The following is a 23832-nucleotide window of genomic DNA, read 5'->3' as shown; positions in this document are numbered from 1 at the left end:
CTGCCCCCTTGAGCCTTGGAAGTAATATCCAATAGCAGCTTAAATAAATGCACTTATATTATGTATTTGTTTTTATTTTTTCCCTTTAAAACTGGTCTCCCTGCCCACTTCAGAGCTGGAGGAGGGGGTCTGGGGCAGCTGATAGACAGAATCCGGTGCTAAGGCCAAGCTTGCAGCCAGGCCAAAGCCAGTTGGATTAGGGAACCAGGCTCTTGTTACAGGCCAACTATTACCCCACAGGTTGCCTTAGCCACTTCAGCAGGAGCCTGGAGAGAAGCTCTGAATGGCTTCAGGCAACAAAAGGAGCTTCGTGCACTGGGAGCAAGGGGACTTAGGGAGGATTTGGTACAACGTTGGTGGGAGGTCAGGTCAGCAGCCTCCTTACCTCTGCAAGCTACTGGGAGCCAATGGGTTAAGCAGAAGTGTGAGGTCTATAAGTGAAGGAGTCATTGATTTTCAGAGCAATCATTGAATTTCGAGGTCATTAGACCAAATTCATTTTTAAAAGTTTATTTATTTTTGAGAGAGAGAGAGAGAGAGAGAGAGAGAGCGCAAGTGGGGGAGGGGCAGAGAGAAAGGGAGAGAGAGAATCTTAAGCAGACTTTACACCATCAGTGTGGAGCCTGATGCGGGGCTTGAGCCCACAAACTGCAAGACCATGACTTGAGTCAAAGTCAGACACCTAACACACTGAGCCACCCAGGCACCCTCCAAATTACTCACTTTATTGTTGGGGACACTAAGGCCCAGAGAGAGAATGGGACAAGCCTAAGGTCTTAAAGTTGGAAAATGGCAGAGCCAAAACTGGAGCCTAGAGCTTCTGGTTTCCTAGTCAAGTGTTCTCACTTTAGTTCTTGTGATGCCATTCAGAATTGTCGATTTTGTTTGGAGGGAAGTAGTTCCTTTTAGGCTCCAGAACCTACTTCCATTTCAGGATCAATTTGTGCTGCATAACAGGATATAAGGACTTGGAAGGAGTGTGAAGTGTTGCAGGGAGCCCAAGAGCACCTAGTAAGTCTTGGAGTGAGCCCTGAAGGCCTGAGCCTCCTTCTGACCTGCTGGTTTGTGTTACTGCTACTTCTGTGTTTTCCAATGCTTGTTTATACACATGGGATGATTTGGAGTGATACATTGACATTTTGAATCATGATAGATATATACTGAATTCAATATGTATTAGGAAAGATGTAACTAGTACTTCAAGCACTAATTTCATAGATATTATGGTAAGGCTATTGTTTAAAATCAGATTTATGTAAGTAAAAAAATAAGTATAAACTTTTGGCACAGGATGAAGTGATGGTTAAAATTGTGAAGTTGATTCACAAATATGTAAAATTTGGGAAACATTATGCTAGTGGATTCTTGGACCATTATAGCAGGACTGCCAAAGTCCCATCAGGCCATCATCTTGGGCCTGGGCAGAACTACATATGTTGAATCAAGTTAGACATTCCTAACATTCTCCAGTGAAAACTGTACCAAAGGTTTGCTCTGTCAGTGAGACCACTGACAAAGGACAAAAGCAGTAGCATGTCAGAAAGGCCTTTGATTGATCTTAACATGAAAAAGATTACATATGCAAATCACATTCGATTGTCAGCTTTGAATCAGTGTCTTGGCTTTTTCTTCTCTAATATGTCCCTGGTTGGTCCTCTCCTCTACCACATCTGTTCAACTCTGGAGGAACTTGTAAGAATGGCATGTGAAAACATAATAGTTTTAATGTGCAGATGCAACATTGAGGATCAGAGAGGGAAAAGTTCTTAAGATCATTCAACCATGAGTGGAGCTGTCAATACTGGATCCTAGGCCTCTTGTCACCCAGACTAGTGCTTATTCCACCACTGCCCACATTTCCCTCCCCACAATTCCTTCTCCATTGCCTTTTCTGCACATTCTGGTCAGCCATTCCCCCACACCAAATCAGGCAGCCACAGCCTCCACTGATGTCCTGTCTAGCAAACTCACTTTAGACCTTCTAAACTCATCAAGGGCCGAAGAAGGTGGTAACATTGGTCACCTCCAAAGGGATTTCTGGGTGGTTGAGAGACAAGGGTGGGAAAACTTTTTATTTTCATATCTCTTTATGTTTGAGACATGTGAGGGTATTCCATATTCCAAAAATAAATGAATAAAAAAAACCCCAAAGATTTCGGCTCCTTACATGAGCTAGATCTCAGAAATAATCACATTTGTTAAGTACTTTAACATTTTAATGCACTATCTTGTATGACTCATACAAGAGCCCCATGCAATAAGCTCCATTTTATAGACGTGAACCATGGTCTAGAGATAGAAGTTCCTTGGCTGGGCTGACAGAGTGAATTGGTAATGAAATTTGGTCAAAAATCTAGGTCCCCTGGTTCCCAGTGCCTTGCTGCTTCCATTGCCAAATCCACGTAAAATCATAATTTGTGCCAGATAGTCCTCGGATTGGCCTGAGACAATGTATTCACATTTGCTCTTAGACATTTTCAAACTTTAACCTAAAGAAGTAGCACAAAAATTAGTCCCGGCTCAGCTTTGTAGGTGGCAATCTCTTCTGCCTGGCCACATCCCCTAAAAGACATTCCTCTTTCCTCTGGAAGTCACAGACCTCTCAGGCACCTAGTGCCCACCCTTCCAGGATTCAGCACTGTTGCTGGGCTTGGCACAGACATTCTAATGAGGCAACTTGGAAGCTGCAAGTGCATTCATCTGAGGGGGTCACTATTTCAGGGTATGAGGGGTTTCCTTTTAGCCTCTGCAGCTGGTGTCTCTGAAATGTAGAAGTTTGTCCTTCTCCCAGAACTGGGCAGACCACAGGTCTTGTGCCCTCAGAAGTCTCTTTTGCAAAGCAGGAACTGTGCTTAGCCAGAAGTCCCGGAATGGTGATGAGGGAAGAGGTGGGCAGTGGAGGAGCAGATGTATGCTGTATGCTGATCATTGCAGTGTTCCCACATCAAAATAAGTCCCTCTTGTCTGCTGTCACGGCAATGCAAATAAACACCTCACCCGGCTAACTCTTCTTTTCTAGCAGCTGCCACCCAAGAACTCAAAATCCGAAGGTGGAAAAGTACTTGGGAAGTCACCAGATCCCCTCTCTGCCTCCAGGTAAAACTGTGCCCAAACTGGCTCCAACTACTTGGAGTAGTCTTCAGGAGCAAGAGCTCAGGACATCTCTTCCAACATCTCCCCAAGACGCCTCACATAGGCCTTTAGCATGCCACGTGTTCATTGGTGCCTTTCAGTTTCTGTTACCTTCCTAGAAAGTCATGCTCATTCCAGCTAGTGGATGATCTCATGCTCATTCCATTCAAGTGATGACCTCATCCTAATGAAAAACTGTAGCCAATGGGAATAACTGAGGCCAAGCTAGAGCCAAGGATGGCCTAAATGACCTCAGCAAAGCCCAGCCAATGCTAGGAGTTCAGACTGTGAAATCCTGGCTAGTATCCTTTCTTTTCTTCCCCAAACCAGGCATCCCCTTCTAGACAACTGTTTCCTCCTCAATGAAAGGGAGCTGTTCGAAGAATGCCACTAACTTGCCCACCCAAGTAGGACACCAGAGACTGAAGGCAAATACGCAGCAAGGTGCAAAGAAACTTGTTAGAGAGAAAAAGGAGGGAGTTTTCTCCCTCAAAGCTATATATATTCCCTCAGTCCTAACTCTCTTAGAAGCCTTCTAGATAAAGAAAGTGTTGGTTATATCACATTGAATTCTAAATGTCATGTTTATTTTTTTAATTTTTTAAATGCTTATTTTTTGAGAAAGAGACAGAGTGTGAGCTGGAGAAGGGCAGAGAGAAAGAGAGAGGGAGACACTGAATCTGAAGCAGGGTCCAGGCTCCGAGCTGTCAGCACAGAGCCTGATGTGGGGCTCGAACTCACAAGCTATGAAATCATGACCTGAGCCAAAGTCAGACGCTGAACCAACTGAGCCACCCAGGGGCCCGAACTTCAAGTCTATTTATAGGATAAATTCTAAGCAGCAAGTGACTTCTAGTCACCATCTGTGACAAGGCTGGATGTGGTAAGGATTGGTATTTACCTGATAGTATTTTAAAGGAGTTATAGGAGCATGGTCCACAGGAATTATTTCTTCATTGGGACCTAAATGGTTCTGACAGGTGGCCACTACAGGCTGAACGTTAATTATCATCTCTTTTCTCTCATTTTTCCTTCCCTGTAGACAAACCTACCTATCTTCAAGTTGAAGGAGTCCTGTGTACGGCAGTGCTATAGTGACTTTGAGTGGCTAAAAAATGAATTGGAGTGAGATAGTAAGGTATGACCCCATTCCCTGTGAGGGATCTTTGGAAGAGGAGATCTACATAGGCTCAGAAGGAATAAGACCCTAGTGTATAAAATCTTTAAAAAAATTTTTTTAATATGAAATTTATTGTCAAATTGGTTTCCTAAAAAAAATTAACATTTATTTATTTGTGAGAGACAGAGAGAGAGCAAGAGCAGGGGAGGGGCAGAGAGAGAGGGAGACACAGAATCCAAAGCAGGCTCCAGGCTCTGAGCTGTCAACACAGAGCCTGATGCAGGGCTCGAACTCACAAGCTGTGAGATCATGACCTGAGCCGAAGTCAGACGCTTAACTGACTGAGCCACCTAGGTGCCCCCTCATGTTTCTTTTTTTTAATGTTTATTTATTTTGAGGTGGGGGGAGGGACAGAGAGAGAGAATCCCAAGCGGGCTCTGCTCTGTCAGCACAGAGCCGGATGCAGATGCAGGACTCAATCTCAGGAACCATGAGATCATGGCCTGAGACAAAATCAAGAGTCCGATACTTAACCAACTGAGCCACCCAGACACCCCCTAAATGTCATGTTTCCTTCATTTACCTTCCACTTATTTATTCCTTTTCTCAACAAACCTCCCACCCCTAATATACTTTCTGGTGGAAAGAAAGCATCTGAGAACAAGGGAAGCATATGGGTGGCTGCCACTTGCTGATAGTTCTTCAGGGAAATTCTCCCTGGCTCCCTGACCAGAGAAAACCTTCTATCTGAGAAATAAAGAAGTTCTGCATACTCACTCTCTTTCAAAAAGAAAGGCTGGAAGAGCTCAGGAAATGCCCACTGGAGGGTGACAGAGAGGATGTTGCCAGATTTTACATCTAGGCCACTGGTCAGGAACCAGATCAGCCAGCCCGTGAGAACCATCAAGAAGCTCAGCCATATTGCATGCCACTTGTGATCCTCACTTCACACACTTACCTTTAGTCTTCCTCCTCTGCAGCAATGGGAAGCACTGCAAAGGAAACAAAAAAATCAACACATTGAAATCAACCCACACAATTTCAGAACTGGAAGGGAACTTTGAAGTCAGCAAGTTCAATCTACTCATTTCACGGAAATACACACTGAAGCTTACAGAAAAGGAAAGTGGAATACAATAGGGAGCAAAGTAGAGTCTAGAAGTCCAGACTCCTGACTACTTGATGCACAATACTTTCTCCCACTCCACTGGCTGATTCCTCTGGTTCACTTCACTCTCATCAACTGGGGAAGTCAGGAGACTGGAGACCAACTCAGGAGACTGGAGACAGTCTGCACAACTCACAGTGCTGTTCCAAGAACTGACAATAAGGATTACCAAAGAATCAGTCAACATTTTCTTGGCACATGCCATCCTTGGTTAGAAGTAAGGCATATTGGTGGGAAGAGCAGTATTTATAATTGGAAAACTCAAGTTCAGGGCTACCTTATGTAACATTGGACTTCCTTCTCGAGCCTCATTTTTTGCATCTATAAGTCTAGGATGGTAATGATCCCCACCTCACAGGCTTTGTGAGAAATTAAATTACATGAAAGCACTTTTAAAAATTATAAAACACATTATAAATTCATTCATTCAATAAATATTTATAGAGCACCAGTGCCCTATGGAGCACTATGCAGTATGCTAAAGCTGTAGCAGTCATCTAGACAGATAAGGTCTCTTCTCACAGAACAGGGACAATAAATAGGTAAACAGATAAACAAAAGGAAATTTCAGACAAAATTAAGAACCAAGAAGCAGAAACTAAAAAACAGGATGAGGTAGGGAGTGATAGGGTGGGATAAATAAGGATAATTGCTTTAGAAAATATGGTCAGAGATGGTGTCTCAGAGGAGCTGAGCTTTGTGGGTTTTTTTAAGCTTTTATTTTCATCTAAATTAGTTAACATATTAGTTTCAGATGTACAATATAGTGATTCAACAATGCCATACATCACCCTGTGCTCATCAACACAAGTGCACTCTTTAATCCCCATCACCTATTTAACCCATCCTCCCATCCCCTCTCTTCTGGTAACCATCAGTTTGTTCTCTATAATTAAGAGTCTATTGGTCTCTCTTTCTCTCTTTCCCCCCCTTTGTTCATTTGTTTTGTTTCTTAAATTCCACATATGAGTGAAATCATATGGTATTTGTCTTTCTCTGACTGACTTATTTCATTTAACATAATAGTCTCTGGCTCCACCCATGTCATTTCAAATAGCAAGATTTCATTCTTATTTATGACTAAGTAATATTCCAGTGTGTGTGTGTGTGTGTGTGTGTGTGTGTGTGTGTGTGTGTATGTATGGTATATTCTTTATCCATTCATCAGTCATTGGACATTTGGGCTATTTCCATAATTTAGCTATTGTTGATAGTGCTGCTATAAACATTGGGGTTATGTATCCCTTTGAATTAGTATTTTTGTTTTCCTTGGGTAACTACCTAGTACTGCAATTGTTAGATCATAGGGTTGTTCTGTTTTTCAATTTTTGAGTAATCTCCACACTGTTTTCCACAGTGGACACACCAGTTTACATTCCCACCAATAGTGCATGATGGTTCCTCTTTCTTCATATCCTCATCAACAACTGTTGTTTCTTATATTGTTGATTTTAGCCATTCTGACAGGTGTGAGGTGATATCTCATTGTAGTTTTGATTTGCATTTTGCATTTCCCTGATGATAAGTTATGATGAACATGTTTTGATATGTCTGGTGGCCATTTGGATGTCTTTTTTGGAGAAATGTCTGTTCATGTCTTCTGCCCATTTTTAATTGGATTGATTTTTTGGGTGTTGAGTTTTATAAGTTCTTTATGTATTTTAGATACTAACCCTTTGTTGGATATGTCATTTGCAAATATCTTCTCCAATTCTGTAAGTTGCCTTTTAGTTTTGTTGATTGTTTGCTTCTCTGTGCAGAAACGTTTTATTTTGATTTAGTCTCAATAGTTTATTTTTGCTTTTGTTTCCCTTATCTCAGGAGACATATCTGGAAAAAATTTGCTACAGCCCGTGTCAAAGAGGTTACTTCCTGTGTTCTTTTCTAGGATTTTTATGGTTTCAGGACTCACATTAGGTCTTTAATCCATTTAGAGTTTATTTTTATTTATGATGTAAGAAAGTGGTCAAGTTTCATTCTTTTGCAAGTTGATATCCAGTTTTCCCAACACTGTTTGGTTTTGGGGGGGAGTTCTTTGTTTTTTGTTCTTTTGCACTTGTTTCTAAGATTTCATTTAAATTCAAGTTAATTAGCATATGGTGTACTATTGGTTTCAGGAGTAGAATTTAGTGATTCATCATTTCCATATAACATCTGGAACTCATCCCAACAAGTGCCCTCTACATCTATTTAACTCATCGCTCCACCCACCTCCCCTCCAAAACCCCTCAGTTTGTTCTCTATAGTTAAGAGTCTTTTATGGTTTGCCTCTCTGTTTTTGTTTTATTTTTCCTTCCCTTCTCCTATATTCATCTGTTTTGTTTCTTAAATTCCACATATGACTGAAATCACGTGATATTTGTCTTCTCTGACTGACTTATCTCACTTAGCATAGTACACTCTAGTTCCATCACTACAGCTTTGTAATATAACTTGAAGTCCAGAATTGTGATACCTCCAGCTTTGCTTTGCTTTTTCATGATTGCTTTGGCTAGTTGGGGTCTTTGTGGTTCCATACAAATTTTAGGGTTGTTTATTCTAGTTCTGTGAAAAATGCTGTTGGTATTTTTGTAGGGATTACATGAAATGTGTAGCTTGTTTTGGGCAGTATAAACATTTCAACAATATTTATTCTTCCAATCCATGAGCATGGAATTTATTTCCATTTCTTTGTTTCATCTTCAATTTCTTTCATCAGTGTTTTATAGTTTTCAGAGTACAGCTCTTTTACCTCTTCAGTTAGGTTTATTCCTAGATATCTTACTATGTTGGGTGCCACTGCAAATCAGATTGTTTTATTAATTTCCTCCTCTGCTGCTTCATTTTTTGTGTATAGATATGCAACAAATTTCTGTACATTGACTTTGTATCCTGAAACTTTACTGAATTCGTGTATCAGTTCTAGCAGTTTTAGGGTGGAGTCTTTTGGGTTTTCTATATAGAATATCATGCCATGTGCAAATAGTGAAAGTTTTATTTCCTCATTACCTATTTATATGACTTTATTTCTTTTTGTTGTCTGATTGCTGTGCTTAGGGCTTCCAGTACTATGTTGAAGAAGTATGGTGAGAAGGGACATTCTTGTCTTGTTCATGACCTTAGGGGTAAAGTTCTGTTTTTCCCCATTTAAGGATGATGCTAGCTGTGGCTTTTTCATATATGGGCTTTATTAGGTTGAGATATGCTTCCTGTTACCCTACTTTCTTGAGGGTTTTTATCATAAATGGTTGTTGTACTTTGTCAAGTGCTTTTTCTGCATCTATTGGAATGATTGTATGGTACTTATCCTTTCCCTTATCTATGTAATGTATCACATTGATTGATTTGCAAATATTGAACCACTCTTGCAACCCAGGAATAAATCCCACTTGATCATGGTGAACTATTTTTTTTTAATGTATTGTTGGATTAAATTTGCTAGCATTTTATTGAGAATTTTTGCATGCATGTTCATCAGGGATATTGGCCTATATTTCTCACTTTTAGTGGGGTCTTTATCTGGTTTTGGTGTCAGGATAATGCCTCATAGATGAGGTCTCATAGAATGAATTTGGAAATTACCCTTCTTTTTCTATTTTTTGGAATCGTTTTAGAAGAATAGGTATAGCTCTTCTTTAAACGTTTGGTAGAATTGGGCTGTGAAGCCATCTGGCCCTGGACTGTGGTTTGTTGGGAGTTTTTTGATTATTGATTCAATTTCTTTGCTGATTATTGGTCTGTTCAAGTTTTCTATTTTTTCCTGTTTAAGTCTTAGTAGTTTATATCCTTCCAGGAAGTCTTGGTAGTTTATATGCTTCCAGGAATTTGTCAATTTGTTCTTGATTGACCAACTTGTTGGCATATAGTTTTTCATGATATTCTCTTATAATTGTTTGTATTTCCATGGTGTTAGTTGTTATTTCTCCTCTCTTATTTGTGATTTTGTTTATTTGAATATTTTACCTTTTTTTCTTTATATGTCTGGGGAGAGATTTATTAATTTTACTGATATTTTCAATGAGCCAGTTCCTGGTTTCATTGATATGTTCTACTGTTTTTTTAGTTTCTCTAGCATTTATTTCTGCTCTAGTCTTTATTGTTTCCTTCCTTCTACTGGTTTTATATTTTGTTTGTTGTTCTTTCTCCATCTCTTGTAGGTGTATGGTTAGGTTGTTTGAGGTTTTTCTTGCTTCTTGTTGTAGTCCTTTATTGCTATATCTTTCCCTCTTAGAACCACTTTTTCTACATCCCCAAATTTTGGACCTTTGTGTTTTCATTTTCATTTGCTTCCATGTACTTTTATTTCTTCTTTTATTTCCTGGTTGACCCATTCATTGTTTAGTAGCATGCTATTTAACCTGCATGTATTTGTGCTCTTTCCAGATTTTTTCTTGTGGTTGACTTCTACTTTCATAGCATTCTGGTCAGAAAAGATGCATGGTATGAATTCGATCATCTTGAATTTGTTGAGGCTTGTTTTGTAGGCTAATATGTGGTCTATATTGGAGAATTATCCATGTGCACTTGAAAAGAACGTGTGTTCTTCTGTTTTAGGATGGAATGTTCTGAATACATCTGTTAAATCCATATGTTCCAGTGTGTCATTCAAAGCCACTGTTTTCTTGTTGATTTTCTGTTTAGATTATCTGTCCATTGATGTAAGTGGGGTGTTCAAGTCCTCTACTATTATTGTATTATTATTGATTAGTTCATTTATGTTTGTTTTTAACTGTTTTATGTATTTTGGTGACCCTATGTATAAATATTCACAATTGTTATATCTTCTTGTTGGATTGTCCCCATTATTATTATGTAGTGGAGCAGACCTTTGAATAGAAGCATGTATGAAAAGAAGGAACCAGTAATGTGACAATCTTGGTGCAGAATATTCAAGCAGAGATGGAAGAGAGAGGTAAGGTGCTTTAAGGGCCAGGGGGAGAATTAGGACTTTTATTTAAATTACATTAGGAAGCCATTGGAGTGTGTAGAGGAGAATGACTATCTGATTTTAACCTTAAAAAGATCATTTTATGGCTGCTGTGTGAGGAATGCATTGTGGAGCTAGAGTGGAAGCAGGCAGACATTTTAGGAGGCTTTTACAGGAAATCAATATCAAGATTGTAATTTGAAAGTTAGGAAGAAAAGAAAGAAGGGTTTCTCTTATGCAGTCAACCAAAAGCTTATCAGTAACGGAGTTGCCATAGTATTTGTCATCTCTCTTATCCCTTGAATAATGATTGCCTTACTAGGTGCAGACACTTGACTACAATGATATCTAGTCCTAGGAGATTAGTCTCAGCCCTAGGTCATTTTAAATGGCTAAAGTTCAGCTCCACCCTTGTAGACCACAAGACAACCTGGTGAATCTTCAACCCACAATTGGCCACAGGAAAGAGGAGGGGTAATAAGTGTCCCCGGGGTTGTTCACTGACAAGGTCCTTGAGGGTTGTTAGTATGAGAGAGGTGGCAAAGTATAGAATGAGATAGGTGTAAAAAGAGGAGAAGATCAATCAAGAGGGACAGATATGAAATTACCCTACAAGCTACAAAAGAACCTATGATTAACCTAGTCAATATAATTATTAGTGGTGGACGAAAGGAGAGTAAAAGAAAAAGATAAGGGAGTGGGAGGGAAAGAGGAAACAGCCTCCTGTGAGGTCCTAAATGTGACCATTTTGGGAAATTAGGAGATGAACTGATGGGTAGGACAGTCTGTTACTCTGAAGTCCTGTTCTATTCACATTAAATTTCCTCTTCTCCCACCCTATCCCCCAACCCATCATGGGTATAACAGAAGTAAAGAATTAAAGAATTAAACATCAAGAGCTAACTAAGCTTTAATTTTACACAGGGATTTACAGGTCACAAGTAAATGATCTTGTTTGTCACAAACATTCCACATGGTAAGTTTTATTATCTTCATGTAACACATGAGGAAAACGAAGCCCAGAGAAGTAACATGACTTACCCAAGGTAACATAGCTAGCAAATGTCAGAGCCAAATTTACACTTTAGGCCTATGGAGCTCCCAATTTTATTGCATCTTTTTCTTTTCTCCCTGGGGTTCAGGATAACCGTGACTAGGCCAAGACTATGAGTCCCACTCTGCTTTGGACCCTGATCATAGTAGCTGAGAAACTTACAGGGAAAGGTGAGGCATAAACTTCTACATCAGAGAGTTCTGCTGCAGAGTGGAGGCTCTTTTTTCCCTGTTGTAGAGCATATTCCTTACACTTGGGGGTGTTTTGAACCCAGGAATCCAGCAGTTACAGAGACAGCCACTCTTGGAGAGCACCAGGATTAGTGGTTACAGTCTTCCCATCATTAATTTATTCATTCATTCACTCACTGCAAGCCTCTTCAGGGCCAGGCCCTGTGGTAGGTATTCATGGATTCAGACAAATTGGTCATGTCCACTGCCCTTGAGTAATTCACAGCCAAGCAGGTGACTGGGGAAACTGCATGTGCAAATCATCACAATTCCATGTAAGTGCTACTGGGAAGTATAAAACTTTGTGAAACTTAGCAAATGGAGTAATTGTTTGCTGGGAATGTAGGTGCATTGTCATGATGATCTTCATGAAGTAAGCAGCATTTTGAACAGGTCTTAAAGGCTGAATCGTTAGTTGTTCATGAGGCAGACAAGATGGCAGGCAAAAGGAAGAAGATACAAAAGGGCAAGGAGGTATAGAAGCACATGGTTTGTGGAAGTGTGTAGTCTGGCTGGAGAGTAGAGTGATGGAATAGTGGATAGGGGCCAGGTTATGAAGTACATTGTAGGTCACGTGAAGGAATTTGAACTTTATCCAGAACCCAGGGGGAAGCCATTGAAAGGACAGAAGAGTACCATTGTCAGATTTATATTTCAAAATGTTATTTTATCTGTTGAGTGAAGAATAGATTGGGAAAAGGACTGGGAGAGGTTAAGCAAAACTAGAGACAGAGAGGCCAGAGCAGATCTGAGCAGTGGCCTTTGGGACCTAAAAGAGGACCAATATATGAACTGTTTATATGGTGGAACCAAAAGTCAATGACAGGATGTGGGAGCATAAAAATGGAGTCAAAGATGAATCCAAACTTTCTGGCCTGTGGAACTGGGTAGATAATGGGGCTATTAACTGAGGGCAGGAACAGAGGAAAATACATGGTTGGGGGTAGGGAGAACAGGGATCTTCTTTTTGTAATGAATCACAGTTTTGAAACTGTTGAATTTGAGGAGTCTGTGGAGAATCCATTCAGAGCTATCCAGAAGGCACTGTGGTAGACCTACAAATGCAAAATTGCACAGAAGCAGATGTGGTCCTTGCCCTTGAGGAGGTTGTAGTCCAGTGGGTGATAGAGTGGCCGGCATAAAAAGAAAAAATCAGGAGTTTTTGAGAAAAACAGGGAATCATGTTGAAAGAGTGAAAAAGAGAGAACCCAAAAAGGGAATGGGAGCAGAAGGGAGATGGGATGGGAGAAGAAAGCTGGTTGCTGTGTGAGAAAGTGAGAGGTCTGAGAAGGTTAGTTTAGAGACAAGCTGCAAAAGCCACTGACAAGCTTTGTCAAAACCCAAAGAATCTTCAGCCATAAGTGGCCAGGATGGACCTCACTCTCTCCAGCAACCTCTCTGCTGGGTCTGCAAGCTGTATGACCAGTCCTTGCCTTAAGACTTGAAAAAGGCCTGGTTTTCTTTGCCTGGTTTTCAAGCTTTCTTTGCCTGGTTTCTCTGCTCCCCCTCATCCCCTGGCCAGCCCTGTGCCACAGGCTCAAGCCTGGGGCCAGTCATGGGAACACATTCTTCACATTCCAGCCTCCTCCAGCCCTATCTTCTAGGCCACACAGAGTCCTATTCACAGCCTGACCCTCCTGCTCTCCAGAGTGGGCCTTCACCACCTCCAGGCCCAGCCCCAGCCAGTGTTCTGCCAACACAGACTATGGCCACTGTGGGAAACAGGGTCCCCTGATTCCTCAAGAGCTGACTTCTCTATATCTTAGGGTTTCTCAGCTGGGACGAGGTACAGTGGGTCTGGCTACTAGTATGAGCATGAGTATGTGTATATGTCTTATACACTCAGTCAACTTCCTCTAGACTAGACCTAGAATAGGAGCTGTGTTGGGCTGGACACAAGGGTGGATAAAACACAGTCTGGGTCCTTAGAAGAGCTCACAGTCCAGTATGGAGATATCCGGGTTCATGGAGGGCATTGTGCAAGCTGAGTCTGGAATCATCCTTCCACCAGGTCCTAAACTGGAGTATTGGTGTCACGGTGCTACTTTTAAACCCCATCCTGGAGGCCTGAGAACATGTGCTCATGTTTGGGTCATGACATCTGCTGGGACGGGGTGCTGCAGCCTTGAGGGATGCCAATATCTTCCCTGGAAGGGGCAAGGAGACCTAATTTAGAGTAAGACTGATCAAAACAGGCATTCTGGGCCTGACCATGTGCCTTTGATCAATTCTTTTCTGGGCTTCAGATTATTTGTTGCCTATAATGATATGTAAGTCCTTGACAATTCTCATCCTTTCAACACAGGGAAGAGGGTAAGGGACAATCCCAACTGGGAAAAGACAATGGAAGACATGAATTCTAGAAGGTCTTTGCAGAATTCAGAGTCTGGAACAGCCTTCTGAGGAATCCTTAGAGGGTCTACTTCCCCTTGTCCCCTCTTTGAGGATACAAGCTGTCCCATGCAAGCTTGGAGTGTGGGGCCTCCCAGAAAACCTAAATGTCCTTTCTGACCCATCAGGACCATGGTGGTCTCATATCTACTCACACATACACCTCAAAAGAGTACCTGACCTGTAGCCTCAAGAAGGCTGATCTGCATATCATTTTGTAATTCCTCCCATGACAGAAACTCCTGCTGCCTTGGACTCTTTTTACTTTGATTTCTTCCTGCCAGTTGCAGAAGGGCCTCCTTTCCTCCTTTCCCAGTCCCCACTCGTCACCTGGCCAGAAAGGCTGTTCCAGGCCTAGCTTTTGCCTTTGGTCCTGTTTTCTTCGGCTTTCTCTCCTTCCTTACTGTCCTTCCACCTCCTCAGCAGGCGAGAGTGGGCCAAAGAGTGAGCTTGCAGCTGCAATGCCCAAGGGTTCTCTGAATAATCTCAGGAATGTCATATCCTAAAGACTTGGCTTTCCCACCAGCCAACAGGGACCCTCCTTCCTGCCCAGAGCTTGGGAGTCCTTCTGGGAGAGGGATCTTGGTGGGGGTGAGTGTAGGAAGGGACTGGAGGAAAGAGACACAATGGTTCCAGGGTGGAGCCACGCCTCTTTTTCAGACTCTGAACTAGTTCAACAATGGATGGGAGTAAGGGTGGAGAGAGGAGAAAAGGGGGAAATCACCTAAACAACCCACTTCCTGAGCCTCAGTGTTTCCTACTGTCTTTTTACTTCCAAGATATTCCGAATTCTAGGCTCTCCTCAGGCAGGTAAATCTTATTTTATAGATGAGGAAACTGAAAGTACAAGCCATGAGCCCAGGATCACTTAGAGCAACCAATCAACTATCTTCAAATTTAACTCAGATTTACTGAGCATCTACAATGTAGTAGGCCCTTTCACATATGTCATCATTCACATACTTCAATTTTGAAGTAGGGCATATTCTCCCCATGTTGTATATGTGGAAACTGGGGATCAGAGAGAAGTAGAGGATGACCTTGGGCTAGCAGATTGGTGTCCTGTTTATGGTAGCTATGGGATTATATCATCATACCATTTTTTCCTCTCAAGCTCTCAGCATGACCCAGCCCAGGGTAGAGGAGAGTCCAGGGAAAGTCAATTCACACCCATTTCCAGGGCCTCAGGCCCCATTCCCCAAGTGCAGGACTTCCTTTATTCTGCCCCTTGGCAGCCTCAGCCTTGGAACTGCCAGTTGAACTGGACTTCAAGGTCTCTAGTTTCAGCAGCAGCAGTTTGAGGGGTGGGCCAGAGAAGTGGGGTCAAGGTGCTCCACTCCTCTTCCCCACTGTGAAATCTCTGGCCCCCCATCCCAGCATAGGCTATTTGAGCTGCTGCTCCTTGTTATTGTTACTAGTAACTTGGAAGCCAGGCCCTGGCTTACAGAGCTTTTGCCAAGACTGCAGCTGTTCTCAGGCCTTGCTGGTTGCTGGGAGGATGAAACTCCAGGGCAGGCTCATTTTCCTGAGCCTGGGCTCCCTTCCCCTTCCCCTTCCCCAGGGACCTTGAGTAGAAATCACTGACCTTTGGAGAGCACTTTTTTTCACTTTGCTTGGAAGTTCAAAGAAGCATATATGAAATATGATGAGAGTGCCAGTGCTGGAAGGACTCTCAGAGATAAACCAGTCTAACATTGTCATTTTATAGGTGGAGAAACAGAGCAGAGATCACATAAACACAGTGGATAGAACATGAACTTTGGACCTGGCTTACCTGGGTTGAAACTCCCAATAATAGCTGTGTGACTTTGGGTAAGTCTCCTAGCTTTTCCATGTTTCAATAAAATGAGGATGATGATAATAATAGCACTTGCCTTGTAGTTATTGTGATGATAAAATGAGTTAGTATATGTGTAGGGCTTAGAACATTGTCTACTACAAATACGTGCTCTATAAATGTTAGATAATATTACTTTTAACTTTTTATAGTGCTTTGGAGGGAAAAGCAAACCTGGCATCACCAATCTGCAAACGTTCCCAGTTACTTCTGTCTTCACCAGCCATATTGTCAGATTTGCCCTTCACCCTCCAGCAGTCCCCACTCATATTCCTTTTGGCACCAATGAAACTAAAGGTAAAGTAAGAATTCATGTCCAAGATAGAGGTCAGAGTCAAAGCTTTGCTTTCCACTCCTCATCTTACTTCCTCAGTGCCCATCTCCATCTCTCCCACTTCCCAGAACAAATATTGTCCCATCTCTTGATCAATCTTGTTCAAACAGTATCAATTGTGTTGAAATGGGGCAACTGGGAAAGAGGGGCAAGGTAACTCCTAATGGAGTTCAGATCAGGCAAATTCTGGAGGTCCCCATCTCCATCTGCAGGCTGGGCCTATGATTAAAATTGTTCTGGCTCTGCTGTTGTAAGAAGTACCTGGGACTCAGTTTAGCCATCCCTTTGCCTTGAACACTAGGTGGGATTGCCATGCACTGGTGTTAGATAGACTAAAATTGTTAAGTGAACACTTTATACCCTGGAATTTTCTGGACTCAACCAGTTATACCCACCAACAGGGCACTTTGTGGTGTGAGTATGAAAAAAATCTCATTTTATATCCACTGGAGAGTAAGTTCCATGAAGTTAGGGACCCACAGCTATTTTGTTAACCATTATCTATCTCCTTATGGCCTGACACAGTGTCTGGCACATAGTAGGCCTTGAATAAATATTGCTTGGTAATGAGTGAAAGAATGATTCCCTCAAGGCTATTCCCAGCATAAGGAAGCCTCCCATTTTCTTCAAGATAACAAATAATTATGTCAACGGGCCTTGCCATCATTATTTCGTGTGATCCTCACTACAACCTTATGAGGTAGGAATTATAATTTTCCCCAGTGTACAAATAATAAAAAAAGTTAATGCTCACTAACCATGTGCCAAGTGCTTTTCTAAGTGCTTTGTATGTATTCACTCAGTTAAACCTCATAACAATTATATGAAGTGGGTACTGTTATTAGTTCCATTTTATAGAGCAAGAAACTAAAGCTCAAAGAGGTGAAGTAATTTTCTCAAGGTCACACAGCTAGCAGTTTGTGGCTCAGAGAATGAATGGCTTGAATCCATGTTTTCTTACTCTAGAGACCTTGGATTTTTCACTGCATCAAGAACACCCTCTCAAAATCTAACTCCCACATACAAATTTGCAAGTCTCTCCTTTTGGCCCCTTCTCCCATAACCATTTACACCTAATTTCTACATCTGGGGCAAGTCCCCTGCCTTTCTGTGTCTCTTCCTTCTCCTGTCTTCAGTCTTACTTCTCCTTGAAGAAGCCTCCCTACTCTTTCTCTCCATAGATAATCCCTTCAGATTTTGATCGAATTGTGCATCTATCATGTGTTGGGCTTGTATATACACCATTTCATTGGCAATTCCATTAAGTCATATCCACTGAGGAGAGACGGCTTGACCAAGACCACTCAGCTTAGATGTAGCAGAGGTGGGCATTACCTCCAAGCCAGTCTGACTCCATGTCCAGTGCTCTTTCTGCCACACCAAGCTGCCTTCTGTTCTGAGCCAGGAAACTTCTCCAAGAAAGTTTCTTAAATGACTCAAAAACCAACTCCCAAATCTCTTTAAATCCATGTGTGCCAATAACCTTAGCACAATCTATTCTTTTACTTCAGCCTATTGACATAGGCCCCACAGATTTATGACATATATCAGCATCTAGGTAATTAATAATTTAGCCACACAGGGACAATCCATAGTGTGGGTTTTTCACCCATGTCAGGAACCAGTACCCACCATTCAAGCTGAGCTGTAAAACTGCAAAGAGAGGTCCTGAGAGTGAAGACTCCTTCTATCAGGCATAAGGCCTTGCCCTGCCCTTACTAAGTGGTTTTCCCATGACATGACAGTCTATGTAATAATTCCTTTCTTTGGATCCAGTAACTGAAAGGTGACCATATGTACAAGTCTCAGATGTACATGTTTACATTTAACCACTTACACACAAGAACACACACACACACACAATCAAGTTGATGAAGGGACCTGTGGCAGTGTCCTCAGATGAAGCAGGCTATTTGAGGAGGTGGTGAGCTCTACATCAGTGGGGGTATGCAACAATGTCTGGCCATCCTTTTGACAAAATGTGATAGGACTCCTACATGGAATGTGCAAATGGCATCCAGAACCATTTGAAATTTTCTATGCATTCATACGCTCTCCTGAATTCTCTACACTCCTTCTTGCCCCTCCCACAGCAAACACACAGTGCATGTGGCAAATTGGTCTTGCTTGGGACAATAAGAGCAAAGGCCTAGAAAAGTAGAGACATCCTGGAGACTGAGAGTAAAACTGCTGAATCATGCAGCTGCTGTCACACTTTCACCCCATATCTTGCCAGCCAAAGACTGGGAATTTATGAGCTGGCCTGGGGACAGAAAGAGCCCCAGGTGTGAAGAAGCACACGTGAGTATGTGTGCTTACATGAGTGTATATATGTATATAAATTTAAGCAGGCAAAGGGAGTGTGAAAGCATACACCCATATGAGCAGGTACCTAGGAGCCAGGTATAAGAGGCTAGAGTGAGAGACTCATATGCATGCTTGGTTGTGCTGAGAGGCCATTTATACCTTTCTGGCCCCTGCTGGCCTCCAGGGAAGACACATCAGACACATATGGAGCTATTTATATTGGGTTCGTCTCACATCCAAACATCTTGTCCCTTGGCTGCCTCTAACCCCAGTGCAGTTCAAAGCAGTCCTGGGCCCTGCCCTGGCCTCTTGCTACCTTTCCAGTATCCCTGGCTTCTGAGGTGTCATTCTTCAGCTCCCAAATGGGTTGTTTCTGGTCCTAGATTCAGGCAGGGCCAGAGTGCTGTAGGGAAGTTCTTCCTAAGGAGCAAGTAAGACCTGAGATCTTAACCTTGGAGTTTCCAAATACAGAATAACCCTTGTTCTTTGCTCTAGTGCTCCTGGTGTGCAGTTTGGAATTCTGCTTCTAACAGGTCATGTGTTGACCACCTTGTCTATGCCAAGCACATTAAAGGTGCAACCTCCCCCAAATCTTCATGGCATCTCTGTGAGGCAAGCGCTTATTAGTATCATTTTTCAGATAAGAAAACTGAGGTTCAGAGAGGACTTGCTCAAAGGCACACATCCAGTGTGTTTTGTGTGTGTGTGTGTGTGTGTGTGTGTGTGTGTGTCAGAGGGGTGGAATTCAGGCTTAAGTTTCTCTGCATCCCTCTTCTCATACTTCTTCAGTTGATGGAGAGCTCCATATGGTGTGGGATGGTAGGCAGCTTCATTTCTCCATTAGGACTACAAGAAGGTTGAATGAGATGATCTGAAAGACCCTTTTCAGCTATGACAGACTCTGCCACAGCCATGCCCTTCTCTGCCATCAGCTTTCCCACAGCCATGCAATTGCTTACAAGGGGGCCTGGCTCAGAAAGGGAGGGTGGCCCATAGCAACGCATACCCTTGCCTGGGTTTATAAGCTCAGAAGCCCTGCTTATCTGACTGGGGCCTCAAAGCAGCAGCATTGGAAAAGTAGCATGTATGTGAGTTTGGCAAGCTGCCTTTTAGCCCTGAGATATAGCCACATGTTGATTCACATCTGCGACAGCCCTGTGTGTGTGCATGCATGCACATGTGCCTTTGTGCCATGTGCATACTTTTGTATGTCTACACAATTTTGTGTATATGCCTAAGTTTGTGTGTGCCTGCCTGCTTGTGCATGGGAGGGTATTTATTTGTGTACACGTGTGCCTATCTCTGTATGTGCATGCAGGCATGTGTGTGTGAGTTTACATGATTGTGGATATGCACTATCTGTGTGTGTGTGTGCATTTGAATGTGTTTGTCTTGATATTTGTGTGTGTGCACTTGAATGGTGTGTCTATACATATGTGCATGTAACTATAAACACATACACGTGTACATCCTGTGTTTATGGACATGCATGAGTGAAGGTGTTTGTGTGTGCTAGTGTCGGGGACCTGGGATAGAGGTGTCCAAGCCTTTTAGGGGGGTCTCCTACTCACAAAATGTCTAAAAGGCTGACATGGGTAGGGAGTGTTTGCTGTGAGTCTGAAAGACTGAGGTAATAAGTGCAAAGTGATTTAAATCCTTGCCAAGTACCCAGAGTGGTTAGCCAGAGTAGTGAACAGTGGTGCCAATCGGGTGTCAAATTTCACAGGTGCTTTTGCTTCCACCCTGTTTTGTCTTTATCGTTAGACCCATCTCTCATTATCTCTTCCCTATCCACCCTCACTTCCATCTCAGCCACCTTCATGATGCTGTGTCACCACTTGGGCTCTTCCACACTGGAATTGAAGGCTGCTGGAGTAGGTTTCATAAAATTGCCCACTTAAATGTATCCCTACTTTACTGAAATCCTCCTTATCCCTTAAAACAACTGTCTCTAGACTTTGGAATTTCATAGATGAGAAAGACAATGTTTTAAATAAATAAATAAATAAATAAATAAATAAATAAATAAATAAATAAAGGAACAGAGTGTTACAAACTTTTTATGTTGCTAAGGGCAGATATTTTAAAAATCTCTCACTCCTGGACCCCACCCCATTAGAAGGACATAATAATCTCCAAATAAAGAATAGTCTTTTGAGGTGAATTAATTTAGCTTTCTGAAAACTGCATTACATTATCCATACTTTTATCCCATTTCACCACATATGGGTGAAAATCTCATTTAGGTACCCCTGTAGGTAAAGACCATGGACCCATGGATCTATTCCAAACCCTATGGGAGGCAGCCTAATTTCCCCTCTCCAGTTCCTCTCCACTCAAACCCTGTACATGAGACACATCACAAAACCAGCCCTCCCCCCAACTCACCACCACTTGACTGCCTCCAGACTCTTGCTCACAAAGTTCCCTCTGCCAGGCATGCCTGGAATGCCCTTCCCCCCTTTTTGGACTGACAAAGTCTTCTCTTCCTTCAAGCCTCAGGCTCAGCCCAAATGTAACCTCCTGTGAAACCTTTCCAAATCGCTCTTGGTGGAAGTGATCTTTCCTTCCAAGGGTCCCAGGCCTCCCTTCACCATATTTAATAGTCAGGCTAGTTATTTAAAAGTTTCCCTACTGAGTTAAACTGTGGAATGCCACATAGTATCAAGAGAAGTATGGACTTAGGAGTTCAGATCCCAGCTCTACCAGTCATATCTGAGTGACCTTCCTTAATTGTTTATAGTGTCCCTTCCTCATCTATAAAAACAGGAAACAATGGGTTTTGGTAAAGATTACCACCACAGTTAATGTATTGAAAGTGCCTATGTCTGGTGCATAACAGATAGTAAATAAGTATCAGTCCCTAGATGTTGAGAGCAGAAATCATGCCCTGCACATCCTTGTGGGTCCTGTTGTGCTCATGTATCCCCCATGTCCAGGATATAGTAGGCACTTAACAAATATTTATTGACCGACTATCTAGCATAGTGTCTAGCATATAGTAGGTGCTTGATAAAGATCAGTCACTTTTCTTACCTCCTCTTTGAGAACAGAAGCCATGTCCTTTTTGTATTTGTGTAACTCCTACAGTGCCTAGTACAGAGTAGGTCCTTGATATATGTGATGGAAATTAGTAATAATAATCATAATAATAGTACCACTAATAATCATAATAAATACCATTACTAATGGTAATAGTATGGATGTTATATATGAGGCATCACGCTAGGATCTTCACACACATATCTCTTTTATTCACATACATTTAGTATATAAACAATAACACCAACCTCATCACCCTATAAGGTTATTGCCACTATTATCTTCATTTTAAATCTGAGGAAACTGAGGCTAATAGAGGTTAAGAATATTTCCTTTGTGGCAAGGTCTGGGATGCAACACAGGCAAGTTTTATGATAAAGAGCCAGCTAGCCTACTTATTTTTATGGGAAAACAGCAGATATTTATAGAGCTGGTTAAGTGACAAAAGTAAGACTTGAATCCAATTCTTTCTAGCTCCAAGGTAGTCTCAGAAGTCCATCTGCCTTCCAGTGGCACACAATGGTCCCCAGCTCCCTCCTTCCCCTCTAAGCAGTGGAGCAGGCTGGGTCTGGGCAGCCACTTACCTTCACTTTCCTGAAGCAAGCCCAGAAAACATCCAGTAGAGTCATGGTGGGCTGTGGGGAGCTGGCAGGGTCCAGCAGAGCTCTGCTGGGCACGGGCCTCTTTCTCTCTAGGGACTAGACTAGAAGGGATTTGGGCCTCTGTGAGAATCAGCCCTGGCCCTGTACTCCATCAGCCATACCAGCAAAGGGAGAGACAGAAAGCAGTGGCTGGCCTGAGCTCAGCTTGCCTCCTCTTCAGGAGCCTCCTGCCTCCCGAGGGCCCCAGGGAGGGAAGTAGAGAGGGAGGGAGAGAGAGGCTAGCTAAGGAGGAGGGACCAGGAGGCGGGTCACTGATTCAAACTCGGCACCGTTAACCAGTTGGCTGGGAGACCAATGCCAGTTGAAATTCCTTGAACATTACAGTTCCCAAGCCTGGCATGTCCAGCCTGCCTGCCAGCTAACCCGTCACTCCTGCCACCTGCACGCTGGTGTGCATGCCTACTTGTCTTCTGCTGAATGACACACAAGCTCTCCCTGGGGGTCTCTAGGTGCAACCAAGACCACATAGGAGTTGTGGAAAGAGTTCCGGGCAAAGAGCCCAGGAAGGGGAGCCTTCAACCTGGGCAAGACCCAGGCAAGTATGAAGGCATTTGATGGAAGGGGAAAAGGTATGAGCCTAGGAAACTCTCAGACAGGAGACTCTGGGCCCTTGATCAATAGGTCATTCTCCATCCCCACTTTAAAGTTAAGGATCATGAATCACTCTGGCACTTTGAGGTGGCACCTTCCTTTCTGGACTTCAGTTTTCCTGGCTGTGCAATGAAAGGCAGAGTCACAGTTATCTAAGCCTCAAGTCTTTTGTGTGACTTCTGTTTGGGGTTAGGTACAGGGTGACTCAAGAAGAAATTGCATTCTGAACAACAATTACAAGCTCCCCTCAGAACTCCCATGTTGCCCATAAGAAATCAGGTAACGTTCCAAAGAGAATCTGAGCCCAAAAGGGCCATTTCTTGATCTGCTTGCCTCAGGGCATCATAGTTCTCTCTCTCCCAGCTTGATAACCTAGGTGTAAGCCCTTTTCTGAACATCTGAGGAGATGGTGGCTTTCCTCCTTTATCTACTCCCACGCTCAGAAACCTCCAGATTCATATGTTTAGCCTGGAATCTGAACTTGAACCTCCTGAATACACTGAAGTCAGTTCTTTCAGTAAAAATAAAGTTAGCACTAGGCAGTTCTAGAGGCTTTATGGGCAGGAAGCCATTAAGAAGTGGTTATTCTCCCCTCCCCCAAACCTCAGCAGGCAGGGTGCTATGGCTGGCAGCCAGAAGGCTCCTAGGAACTCGATGGCAAAGGGCCAGGCGTGGGTCTCTGGAGGCATGTGTCATCACAAGGCCCAGAATAACTTATTCCCCTTGGCTTCACTTCCCCTTCAGAGACCCCAGCTGGTTAGGCAAAGGACCAAATCCTGGGACCCTTTGAGGATGCCTCTGCCTATCTTTGAGGACTTTCCTCATTAATGGTTTGGTTCAGAGGTTCGTCCCAAGAGTCTATGAGAATCTCTCCAGCTCTTGATACAACTTACTCTGTGGCTCTCAGTTTCCCCATTTGTCCCCTAGGGAGGTTGTGATAACTGATCTCTCATCTTCTCTTATCATTTACAGTATCCCTTCCCCACCTATAAAAATGAGTTAAAGCATTTAGTATATAGTTAGTATAGTGCCTGGCATAAAGTAAATTCTCAATAAAT

General features: G+C 42.6%; 1 protein-coding gene across 1 annotated transcript in view; it reads right to left on the bottom strand.

Moving 5' to 3' along the window:
- The window catches only part of STARD8 (StAR related lipid transfer domain containing 8), an 84757-nt gene extending 62485 nt beyond the window's left edge, over window positions 1-22272 (bottom strand). The window contains exons 1-2 of the mRNA XM_006943786.4: window positions 22106-22272; window positions 5211-5244 (exon numbers count right to left, since the gene is read on the bottom strand). Of these exons, the coding sequence (XP_006943848.1) occupies window positions 5211-5244; window positions 22106-22150 (79 nt within the window). The 5' untranslated portion in view covers window positions 22151-22272. The remainder of the gene's footprint in view (window positions 1-5210; window positions 5245-22105) is intronic.
- Window positions 22273-23832: the final 1560 nt, after the last annotated feature.

Source organism: Felis catus, chromosome X (genome assembly GCF_018350175.1).
Source record: "Felis catus isolate Fca126 chromosome X, F.catus_Fca126_mat1.0, whole genome shotgun sequence".
In the NCBI taxonomy this organism is placed as follows: domain Eukaryota; kingdom Metazoa; phylum Chordata; class Mammalia; order Carnivora; family Felidae; genus Felis; species Felis catus.
This window is presented reverse-complemented; position numbering and strand designations above follow the sequence as displayed.